This window comes from Dermacentor albipictus, chromosome 2 (assembly GCF_038994185.2).
Source record: "Dermacentor albipictus isolate Rhodes 1998 colony chromosome 2, USDA_Dalb.pri_finalv2, whole genome shotgun sequence".
In the NCBI taxonomy this organism is placed as follows: Eukaryota; Metazoa; Arthropoda; class Arachnida; order Ixodida; family Ixodidae; genus Dermacentor; species Dermacentor albipictus.
This window is the reverse complement of record NC_091822.1, coordinates 150,044,028-150,055,924: the sequence shown is the minus strand read 5'-3', so window position 1 is coordinate 150,055,924 and position 11,897 is coordinate 150,044,028. Positions and strand designations below refer to the sequence as shown.

The 11,897-nt window shown below is 46.0% G+C and overlaps 1 protein-coding gene across 7 annotated transcripts in view; it reads left to right on the top strand.

Annotated features, from left to right (window-relative positions):
* Positions 1-4,899: 4,899 nt before the first annotated feature.
* The window catches only part of Mi-2 (chromodomain-helicase-DNA-binding protein Mi-2 homolog), a 78,193-nt gene continuing 71,195 nt past the window's right edge, over positions 4,900-11,897 (top strand). For 6 of the 7 annotated variants that reach the window (XM_065429175.1, XM_065429177.1, XM_065429176.1 and 3 more), the window contains exons 1-2: positions 4,901-5,170; positions 8,144-8,772. In XM_065429175.1, coding sequence (XP_065285247.1) covers positions 5,086-5,170; positions 8,144-8,772 — 714 coding nt within the window. In that variant the 5' untranslated portion in view covers positions 4,901-5,085. Of the gene's footprint in view, positions 5,171-8,143; positions 8,773-11,897 lie in introns of all 7 variants that reach the window. The other variant, XM_065429180.1, reaches the window with a different exon arrangement.

The following is an 11,897-nucleotide window of genomic DNA, read 5'->3' as shown; positions in this document are numbered from 1 at the left end:
TGGGTCTGATAATCGTGTAGCAGGTGTAAATTGTGATGGCAAGTAAGACTGATGTCTTATAATACTTTTGGCAAAAGTTGAATGCCGCCTCTTTGCTGGCAAGCATGCAAGATGGTGTGAGGGAATCCGAGCTAGATGTCGGATGTGTGCTCTCAGGACATCTGTATCAATCAGGACATCAGGACATCTGTATCAAGGAGCGTCTCTGGCAATGACCACTGTCGCAATCGATGACGTAGTTTTCTACAGACCGAGACAAATTCTGAGTGGTTGTGCTTGCACACTCTGGAGTTTGCGGATATTTGTACTGCAAGTATTTCCTAGTACAGGTAAGCTGGTACCGCAGGAAGCACAAAAACAGTGCTTTACACAGTTGCAACATTGATGGTACTGTTGCGCCCCAGGACTTCCCGCCGATAAGCGCAAGAAAGTCCACCATGGCGGCCAAATGCTTCGTCATGTACGAGACGTGAGGGCTCCAAGACAAATCTCTATCGATGATGACGCCAAGAAATCGGTGCGTTCGTCTGCATCGTGCAGTTTGGTCTTTAATCCGCAAAGCAGACGGAGCCAACGTTTTGCGAGTAAAAGCGACGAGTGCACATTTCTCAGGTGAAAGCTCCAGGCCTTGCCTTCTTAGGTATGTTGACATGGCCGTTGAAGCCTTCTGAAGTCGTGCGCGGACTTGTACATGTGTCACTCCTGAAGCCCATATGCAAATGTCGTCTGCATATAAGGAGATCTGAACGGCTTGCGGTAACGAACCGGCGAGACCAACGAGCACCAGGTTTAACAGGGTAGGGCTGAGTACCACCTTGCCGTACACCACGACTGGTATAGTTAGACGGCGTTGGTCCGTCTTCAGTCAAAATAATAAAAAATCTTCTAAGTTTTTTCCATTGCAATAAAGTTTCTATCTATCTATCTATCTATCTATCTATCTATCTATCTATCTATCTATCTATCTATCTATCTATCTATCTATCTATCTATCTATCTATCTATCTATCTATCTATCTATCTATCTATCTATCTATCTATCTATCTATCTATCTATCTATCTATCTATCTATCTATCTATCTATCTATCTATCTATCTATCTATCTATCTATCTATCTATCTATCTATCTATCTATCTATCTATCTATCTATCTATCTATCTATCTATCTATCTATCTATCTATCTATCTATCTATCTATCTATCTATCTATCTATCTATCTATCTATCTATCTATCTATCTATCTATCTATCTATCTATCTATCTATCTATCTATCTATCTATCTATCTATCTATCTATCTATCTATCTATCTATCTATCTATCTATCTATCTATCTATCTATCTATCTACAGCTTCTAAAGCGTCCAGAATTACATGAAACGGCTGCCCTTCTGTTAACTATTGCATACGTTTTATGGCATGCCCATTTTTTTTTTTGTCGTGCTCACCTTTACTAATGCACTGTGAAGGGGCATATAAAAACTATGGTAACGATATGTGAGGGGCTGAAAATCAGCCTAATTATAACATGGCCACCGATTCCATTATGGGAACATACAGGTCACCTCTTTAGGCGAAACCAATTTTTAGTCCGTATAAAAACGATTCGCGGCATCTTCGTGTCTTTCCTCCGGTTAATCTTTGTCACAGAAGAAGAAGAGAAGTAGTTTAATGACTGGAAAATGTAGAGAGGTCGGCCGGAAAATGGAGCATCTGGCCTGCTACTCTACGTAAGGGAAGGGAAAGAAAGGAAGAAAAAGGGTCACAATGGGGGATGATAATGGGAGGAACGAGGTGAAGGACACATTGCATAACTGGTATCACAAGCGTGAGTCCAGGCCCGTGTCGCCTAAGAAACGTGAAAGAGCACGCATTGTCTCTATCGTCTGCCAACTCTGTGGCCATGCGCCTAGCAAGAGATTCTCCGACAGTGGTCTATTGTGTAAATGTCTCAAGGTATCTGTCATTGTCAATCTTCCGCGCGCATACTCAGGGTACACCAGGAGCACATGGTCTATAGTCTCTATAGTGCCACGCACTGAACAGTCTGGGGAGTCTGTCCGTCCAATGATGTGCAAGTATTTGCGAGTGAAGGCAACGCCTAATCGCAGTCTGTGTAGCAGGCATGTATGAGGGCGTGGAATTTCACGCAGAACAGGAAACTGCACATCGGAATCCAGCCTTTTAAGGCGGCCTTGTTTCCGGAGTAATACGTACGTCATTAATGGCACTGGCCATAGAACATATATACTTTAAGAGTGATTTAATAGCTATGACCATGCAGTTATTGAACGCGTGACCACACGTTTGGTAATCCGCTACAGCACCTGCCTCTGCGCAACTTAAGTTCTAGGCGGATCATGTGGAGCCTGATTAAGGTACACGGCTTTCGTGCGTAGTGCTCCGGAAGTCTGCACACGTACCTGAAGCGACATAACGAACAAAACACCGATTGCATTAAAGCGTCTATTTATCGTGCAGAAGACCTCTTTGGCATTCACGGCGGGCGTTGGTTCTTTAAGGATTGTTCAAAAGTCGGGTCAACTGGTTTTCATCTCGATGCGTTTTTATGATTCCGGCTGTCCGGCTTTGTGTTTCCTTTTTGCTGTTTCATTGTTGCTTTAGTATGTGTGCAAGCTCCATCTTATACGGTGCGGTGTAAAAAGTTGTGACGTCAGCAGAATTAGCTCAGTTAATTTGGTCGCATAGCGCCCATGGGGGGGGGGGGGGGGGGGGACCGTCACGGTCCTAAAATCTCTCCCGTGTTCTTCCAATTCGCGCTCAACGCATATGCGCTCGCATTTATTGCATGGTTCTCTGGCATAATTCTTAATTGCCCACTATAGCGAACGCAGGGACACATCGCTCAACCTTAGTTTTGACATATGTGCAACTCCACAAAAAGCATCTGGCTTTCGGAAAGTAACCGAAATATTGGAGCGAACGAGAGTAAATTAAAGGAGAGTGAAGGGAACGAAGTGCGCCTAATTCCTATCCACCAGCCGAAAAAAAAAAGAAAGAAAAAAAAAACAAATAAGAAAAGAAAGCTCTCGAATGTGTTAGTTACCACGACAGCAAGCAATTCTCGAAGCCCAGCGAAATCTTTGCTTAGGAGGACGACCAACATTTAGGCTCCACTTAGGCAGTCGTACACAATGTCGACGTGGGACGCGTCACTTGTTAAACGTCGAACGCCGGCGAAAGATGCCCGATTGCCTTTCGCTACTGGGCGCCCGCGAACAGAAGCGCCGAACTGTTTCATCGCGTCTAGCGAAGGACGCGGAGGTTACAACGAGACCCTTGCATATTTTGCTCGCTCGTTCGGGAATTCAGGAGCACAGATGCATATTAAATGTCGTAATCCGCCACGTTTTGCGTCACTTCACGCCAAACCAAAACAGCAAAAAAAATACAAAGTCGCCTCCGTGGCGGCTTTTTCTCGCATTTCTTCTTTTGCCGGTTTTGTACGTGTTTGCTTGCGCGTTGCTCCTGGCATGGAATAAGTATCCGGATATGTATAACTCCGTTGAGTATACGGTCCCCCCCGGGCGTCCCTTCTCTCCCCGCCACTCTTTCGCTTCGCCCCCCCCCCCTCTTTCCTTCCGAATCCCGGCGTTGCGGCTATCCGTCTCTATATATCTGGCACCCGCCTTCAGCCTTCGGCAGCGTGTGAGAAAGAGATGGAAAGAAAGCCGGAAAGGAGGAAATAAAGGCGCCGGGAAAGAGATAGGCAGACGGAGCAAGAGAAACGTGGAGCGAGAAGGGAAAGAGGAGAGAGAGATATACAAAAAAAAAAGAAAAATGAATTTTCCGCCGCCAGCCGACAGTGAGACGACGACGCGCAGTTGGCGAAATGAGAGAGGATAGAAAGAAGAACGACGGAACAAGAAAAAAAAAAAGAAAGCAAAAGCCTCCGCACGCCGCGAACAAAGGAAATGAAGGAACGAAGAGAGCTGAAAAAAGTGGTCCGTACGAATGTGCGCAATGGCGGACGTGAAGGATTAGGTGGTTATTCGTACTTACACTCTAACGAAGCGTAGATTCTCTTCTCTATGCCTTTTCCTCAACATTTTAAGAAATCGATCCGCGTTTAGAGGAACCATTAATCCGTATTTTAACTCCCGTCAAATAACAGAACAAAGGTTGCGTCTATAGCTGTATTTTTGTAGCTTTTCGTTGGTGCCGAACAGTATTTGGCTACCTTCTGGAGTGAACACTGCTCTTGAACCTTAATGTGACGCCATCGAAAGATACGAAAGCGAGTACTCTGCGAAAATCTCATTCATTCGGTCAGAGGAATGAATCGCCTCTCTTTTAGATTTCGTTTGCTGAACGGACAAGTTTAGGGGATAACGATGGTACCACTTCATTGGAAAAGTAGTTCATTCATTCAAAAAGTTTATGCTAATTAACCGCGGATGACATTCTGTTATATGATAGTTGCTAGGGGGGAAAGCTTAACACCAGAGAACCGGGCCTGAACCTATCGGGCCTGAACCGGGCTTCTCGAACCTATCGCGTGTCGCACAATCGGCGCTTTACGTAACGACGGAAAGAAAGTTACATAACGGGAGATCGCCGCCACCCTGCCGAAAGCGGACATCTCGCAGTCCGAGAGCGGCAACTCCGAAAACGCGCACGCGTTTGTCGTAGGCCATTATTGCCAACTGCGATCACGTGGTATAATTTTGCCGCTTATTTTCTTTTGCACGACGTCTCCTCCCCTCTTATTTCCTCCTCTCCTAGCTAGCAGCCAGCAGCCGCTCTTAGCGGTAGGGTTGCCCGCTTGCTAATATTTGTGGGATATCTGATGACGTCAGCCAGCGCATGCGCACATACCGAGCGCGCGCGCGCTCTCGCGCGTGCCCCCCTCCCCCCCACCCCCCGGTCCCCCAGGCTTCTACCCGCCAGTCCATTTTCCTCCTCTACTTTGTTGCAGGAGCGAGGAGGGAGGGTGTGAGAAAATAACGTAGACATCTTTACGCCGATAGTCTTCTGTGTGGTGCCCCCGGCGGACCTACGCTCTCCGGCCCCCTGTGAAAAAAAGATTCGGGGACACGTTTTGGCGTTGTCCAAACTGCTATGCCCGCGCCTTCCGGACGCGACGAAGAACAGACAGAAGATCAGGAGATGGCCACCGAAGAAGCAGAAGACGATTCTTTAGCCGGTGAGCGGTGATGCGTTTGGTCTTTTTGTGTGTGCGCGCCCGCCGTTCTACCTGTCGAAGCAGGACCCCCCCCCTCTGATTCGAGCTCGCCGGTCGCTCGCTCGCTTGATAGCCGGCGTCGTCGGCTCGATATCGGCTTCATCCCGCGGCTATTCGCCGTTCACAGTGCCTGCGGGAATCCCCCGAGCACGCTTTGAGCGCCGGTGACCGCGGTCGGCCCCTTTGAAACGAATTCGGAAACGCCGAACTTTCGCGCCCGCTATCCCGATCACGCTAGGCTTAGTAAGCCGTACGGCGGCGTCGGACGCGAAGGGCTCTGTGCTTGCGATTTTTTTTTTTGACCGGCGTCTCACCGAGCACATGGGTCTGTTTTGGTGTGCGCGGATCGTTTCTTGACGGGTGTCACCGGTGTCTCGAGCACGTTGGGCTTTGAATGGTCGTTCACGGCAGGGCTGGATGGACCCGGGCCTCGATTTTGCTTTTCGGTACTTGTCGCCAATGGAGGAAGACGGCGGGATAACTATCCGGATATGTATATCTCATTATCATATTGATCTGAACCTCGGAACGAGGCTAGCTGGAGCGTATTTCCAAAATGGCTGGGTTTTTTTAGGTTTTCGATGAGCGAAATAAAACTGTCAGAATGAAATTTTGTTCCGTTTCATATATATTTTTTCTTTATTGCGTTTGTATGGGCGCACTATGGATGGACCTAACGTGGCCACCGAAACGTGAACTGCGTGCTCGCACACGTTTGGGTGGGCACCTCCGAAGGACCTGTTCCTTCTTGATTTCTTTTTATCGTAATTAGCGGGCGACGCTGTTGGCAGTTAATTCATTGCTGGCTTTCGCTTTGGGTTGAGATTTCATTCTCGTCTTCGTCGCTGTGATTGAAAGGCTCTGTCATCAAAAGGAAATTAAAAAAAAAGCATAAAAATGGCGCATGGTGACAAAGGCAACAAAAGTTCCTGGTTGTTATGGATGCAAATTCTCGGGTGTCAGCGCATTACAGGATGTCTCGCTTTGCGCCGTTTCGAGGCGCGTTCCGACTCGCTGTGCACGCGGTGCACCGAGCGTCTGGAATGCGACTTTTGCATTTCGGCGTCTTTCTAGTTTGGACGCGTTACATTAAAAGCACTTGACGCGACACCAAAGTATGATTGACTGTGCGTTGTTGTGACTGAACACGGCCACTCATGATCGTTTGGGTATTCCAAGATTTTGCAGGCATTTAGGACCACATACCGGTTGCATTGGCCAACGGCGATTGCACACTTTTGCCTTCTTGTGTCACTGGTCTGGTCTTTCACTGGTCTGAGGTGTGATTGATTGAACACTTTCTACATAGACTTAATAATTGGTAATATAGACTTAATATAATTGGTATGAGCCCCTTAAGATATGTGGCGCGCTGTGCAACACGTCAAAAGCTGGTGTTCCAAATAGGCACGAATGCATTGAATGCACCGGCGCAACACTGCACTGCTTTTATTTCTGGACATACTCTCTAAAGTCGACCGCCCCTCTCAAGGGTAGCAGTGATGTGTAGCTGATCGAATCCTTGCTTTTCGTGAAATGCAGTTGTAGGGTGAAACCTATTTTATGAGTGGTTAGGGTCCACAGGGCAGAATTGGTGCTTCCCTCGGACATAACTTTTGCATGTAGTTTGTGCCGCCTACTTCCAACACCGCACATAGCTCTGTTGACAGACTAGTTGGAGCAGCAGTGCATTTACTGATGCAGCGCCTCATAATCTTACGTGCAATTTCTTTTGAAAAGCTACTTCGTGAATTTGCACCTATGCAATGACTTGACATATTGAAGGTGCAGTTAATTTCGGAATGTGGTATCATTAGTGTCCTGACCCACCTTTGAAGCGCTAATTGCTGTCGCCGTAGCTTTCTTGAACCATGTTGCATGTGCATGTGTGCAAGACAGTCACTCGGCAAACATTGCACGGACAGTGCTAGTTTTATTATTTCTAAACTGCATGTTTCAGTGTTGTGGTGCACATAACATTGCCACAAACTCCCAGGTGCATCATGCAGCTTGTTCTTGGTGCACTATGCGTGCACACAGTGATTTAGACGTGCACAGTGTGTTCACGGCTGAGACATTGATATTAAACCGTGCTTTCGGGCAGGTGTGGGATTTTGACTGTTGCATTTAGTTTTTGTGTAATAACGGAGTGTCATCAAATGAATGAAGGCTGGTTGTTACTCTGCATTAGACAATGCTCTAACATAGTGCCAGATTTTAGGGGAAGGAATGAGGCATTGACTTCCAGTAAAAGTTTGTTGAGATGCCTACAAATTTATTACAACAAAGTAATATGTGTCAAGAAAACTGACCAGAGCACTGGTCAAGTAACTGTCCTCACATCCATGCCTTCATTGCCGCGTGCTGTGTGGAGGGTGCAGGTGTTGCAACTAGTGATACGAGTTCTGTTTTGATTGCTTGCCTCGTAAAAAAAAAATAATGTTGAACTTGTTTGTATGCATTTGACAGGGTAGCAACAGTACCTTCAGTGAAGTCGGCACGTTTTGTTTGCCCGCTTCTCGTTGACCTGTGTCTTTTCTGGTGCTGTGCGTCATCCTCAGCGGAGCTCTGGTCATCATTCAGATGACAAGCGTAAGGCGCCAAGAGTATAACTTAAGACCAGGTGGTCTGCTGAGGTCCTGTAACCACCTCAAAGCAAAGCTATATGCTGGTGCACAAACAATTATTTTTGTGCCCAACTACACCATCACCCATGAGATGTCGGAATCAAAAATGCAACAAAATATTAGCAAGGATATGATCGATGTGCATTCTGGCTCACAGAAGACGAGCCGACATGTCCAGTATGAATTGCGACTTGGGGTTTAGATTGGAATGGTTTGTGGAACACTGGACAATGCCCAGTTTTCTCTGTGCTTGTCTTTAAGGTCATGCCTTTTCTTCATCTTGTTCTTCCGGTTGCTGCGTGCACAGGGTCGGAGGTGGCGGAGGAGGAGGAGGAAGAAGCGGGCAGCGGCAGGGGAGGCGCAGGCGATGGGGGAAGCCAAGAATCAGATGAGGGGGCGTCGACGCGTGCTCCCCCGACCCCCAGCGTCGGCGGGGGAGGCACAGAGGATGAGCCCCCTGGGGAGGAAGAAGAGGAGGAAGAGGAGCCCCCCGAGACACCGCCCAAGCCCAAGAAGACCAAGGCGAAGAAGCGCAAGGGCAAAGGCGGTGACGGTGAGCGCAAGAAGGGCAAGAAAAAGAAAAAGAAACGCGCCGCCTCGGAGGACGACGACGACAGCGACAGCCAGCTGCTTGGTGGCCACTCGGACAATGACAGTGACTATGTGGTGGACCGCAAGAGTGCCAAGAAGCCCCGGCTGGACAAGGCTGCTGCCGCTGCCGAGTCTGCGGCGTCCTCCGCTGCCGCAGCGGCTGCTGCTGCCGCTGCTGCTGCCCAGGCGGCCGCTGCAGGAGAGCCAGAGCAGCAGAAGAGCTCAACGGAAGTGTGCCAGGAGCTGGGCCTGACAGACGTGCCTATGGAGTACACAGATGCGGACTACCAAAACCTGACGAGCTACAAGCTCTTCTCGCAGCACGTGCGGCCTCTGATCACCAAGGTGCGCGAAGTGAATTCTGCTGCAGTGATCATTCTTCTGCGAGCTGTGAAAAGGCTCCACGCATTCTGTGCTGGAGGAAGTGGTGCTTTTGTCCGTGGCTGTTTTGTGTGCCAATCATTTAGATATGCCTTGTTTGTTTAGCCCCTTCAATCAAGGTTTCTCCATCTACAGATGCAAGTTATTTTTGAAAGTTCACACTAGTCACAACAACATGGTGCTGAATGTAAATGTCTGCTAACCAAAAACAATATCAAATAACTTAAAGTAATACCAGGTTTGATGGGAAGTTCTATATGTTGCTCTGTATCACTGCATTTAATTAGTGCTCTTCTTTGTATTAGAAGGCCCTCAACTCATTCATAACCAGTGCATCTACTTCTAACAAATATTTCAGTTGTTTTAATGTTATAACACATCACTTATGAGAGACCAGTGTCTGTCATCAGTTAAATTTTGTAATTGTGGTGGCCCGATGTTACTTATATACAATCATGCTACTGCCGAAACTCTTTCTGCCAATATTTTGCCCCATTTCCCCCCAAAAAAACAAAGACGGCATGAGAAAACAGTCGTAATTTTTTACGTAAAAGGTTAAGACTTCCGATCTTGCTAGGAGTAATGAAACTTCAAAATAGTGCATCCTTCGCCATAGACATTGTCTTCAATGGCTCGCTGTCTTATGCATAGCATTTTTGAATCACCAGTATGCATTGGAGCTTAGATTGTCTCAGCGGCCAAGTCTTTACCTGGTGAAGTTCCAGTTCTGATACAATTAGGAATGATGAGAAACTCTTCTCTACTGGCACTTTCGGAAAGCACGAACGGAACAAGTTTTCAGTGATGTCACGACGCATCGCTGCCTTGCTCTGTGCCTTGTCCGAGTATTGCTAGTGCGTCTTTGCACAGTGCAAGATGTTTCACAGGAATTGTTCACTATCGTAGTTTGCAGGTCAGCTGCTAGCATCTGTGTCTCCATGCATTTTTCAAAATGGGTCGTGATCCTCCACATAGTTTCCTCTGGCGCTGCGTAGCAAGGGATTTACAGAAATATACTACTGAATTGATGGCGCTTTTTGCCCGCATTTTGGTGACAGATTTCTTTTCTGTAACCTTTTCTTGGGATTTCAGGCAAATAACCATAGACTGATTTTACAGTGCCACTGCTGTCGCAAATCATACCGGTAATGGTCTTTTGCAGGCTCAAGGGCGACTGTGATAAGGAGCATCTTTTGTTTGCATCATGGGATAAAAGAAAAACATGGTTTAGTACACTCAACTCCTGTTAATCAGCCCTTGTGGGACTGGTCGGATTATCCGAAAGGTCGAATTAAGAAACTGCTTCAAAATGACCAAATTCAAATTTTTTTTATTGCTTGAAGTTTTGAAGTGTTTCTTGCTTCAGAAGCGTGACTCAACCAGCACGGGGCTTTTAGTAACAGTGGTGTGCACGAGCGGGTGCTGGTGGAGGTCGAATGGCCATAGCAGCTAGCTTTTGAGTTGGAAACAAGTTTTCCTTTCGTAGTAATGTATAGTTATTCGTTAAGTGGTTTCGAAGCAAGTGTAAAGTCGCATTAACTGACGTTAAAAAAAATGCAATTTGACTGTAGAAAGGCAGGAAGGCGAGAATAAAGTTTCTATGATAGGAGCGGGTTTGAGGAAATGGTTGACCCACTTGGAAGTGCTGTGAGCATAGTGGAATGGATCAATTGACTGTCAGTTTAGGAAACTTGGTTACGCAGTTTGTCGACGCATACTCAAGTGCATTTCTTACCAGTCTTCACTAACCTGGAAGCATGGCAGAGATTTGTGGATGAAACACTCATTTGTGGACCTTAAGGAAGCTTCATTTAGGAGCTAGGAATTTGAGATGACTGCATAGTGCCACTCGAAGATGGCTTTGTCTTCAATTTCTCTTCGATGTGAAGCTGCATGCTGAAGGGCAGTTTCTTTTTTTTCTGGAGAAACTGTACCGTATGTACACTACGGCCACAGAATTTGATGTTGCGTGCAGTGAGATTTGTTTCTAAAGCAAATTTGTTTACAAAACCTTAGGATGCTTTAAAAAATTTTGAAAATTAAAGAATAAGAATGAAGTCCTGCAAGTACAATGAAAAATGTATTTCCAACTGTAGATACGTTGTATCTAAAAGATCCATGTACACACTAAAAAGATATTGCGCCAAAAACAACACGCACAAGAAAGACGATGATGGCACTTGTGTGTGTTGTTTTTGGCGCAAAATCTTTTTAGTAGGCAAGGTCACCAACTAGCCCAGCAGTTTACTCTTCTAATCTATGTACACAAAATTTAGGACAGCTCTGTATGTCAAAAACCTTAGCAAAGATGGTCGGGAAATGAACATTGTCGCCGATTAGTAAGCCACCTTGGGTTAAGGAGTTGTGATAGCTTATAGGTTTCTATAGTTGCAGGCATAGGTACCTAATGACCATGTCACTCTGTACTATACATGGATACACTATTGATAGAAAGTAATGCACAAAAACACTATATTATAATTTGCTTGTAATTGAAGCAAAAATGGCTTGAAAGTGATTAGAAAGCCACAATATGCGATTGTGGCATCTTGCTTGCAACTTGAGAAATGCACGACTTAATTCGTTTTGAAAGAAGGTCCAGCCATCATGGTTCGTATGGAACTTGGGTTAATGTGGACCTATAGATCGATAGCTTTCTCATGTCAAGTTGAGCTAAACACTGACAGATGGAAATTGTGCAGAGAGCACGGATGTAGAAAGCCATTTGGCATACTAGGTTCCTTGCTTTCCATGTTTCTGTTCTGTTAGCACTTTTGCCGATCTCAAATCACAACAGACTTGCTCAACTTTGTCCTGAACTCATATGAGTGATACTGCTTGCCTAAGGCAAACCTGAAACAAACACATCTAAATAATATATATGTAGAAATTAGGCTTGGTAGAAATAATATTCTTTGTACACTTTTGGCAGATGGCTGAATATGTTGTACAATGAGATCCTGCTTTAAGATGCTAAACCTTTTAATTTGATTTAATTTATGAACATGAGCATGAGAAAGAGATTCGTAATGGCAAGTGCTTGCTTCAAGTTATTGTCGCCCCAACGAAATCTCGGGGTGAGTACTGCA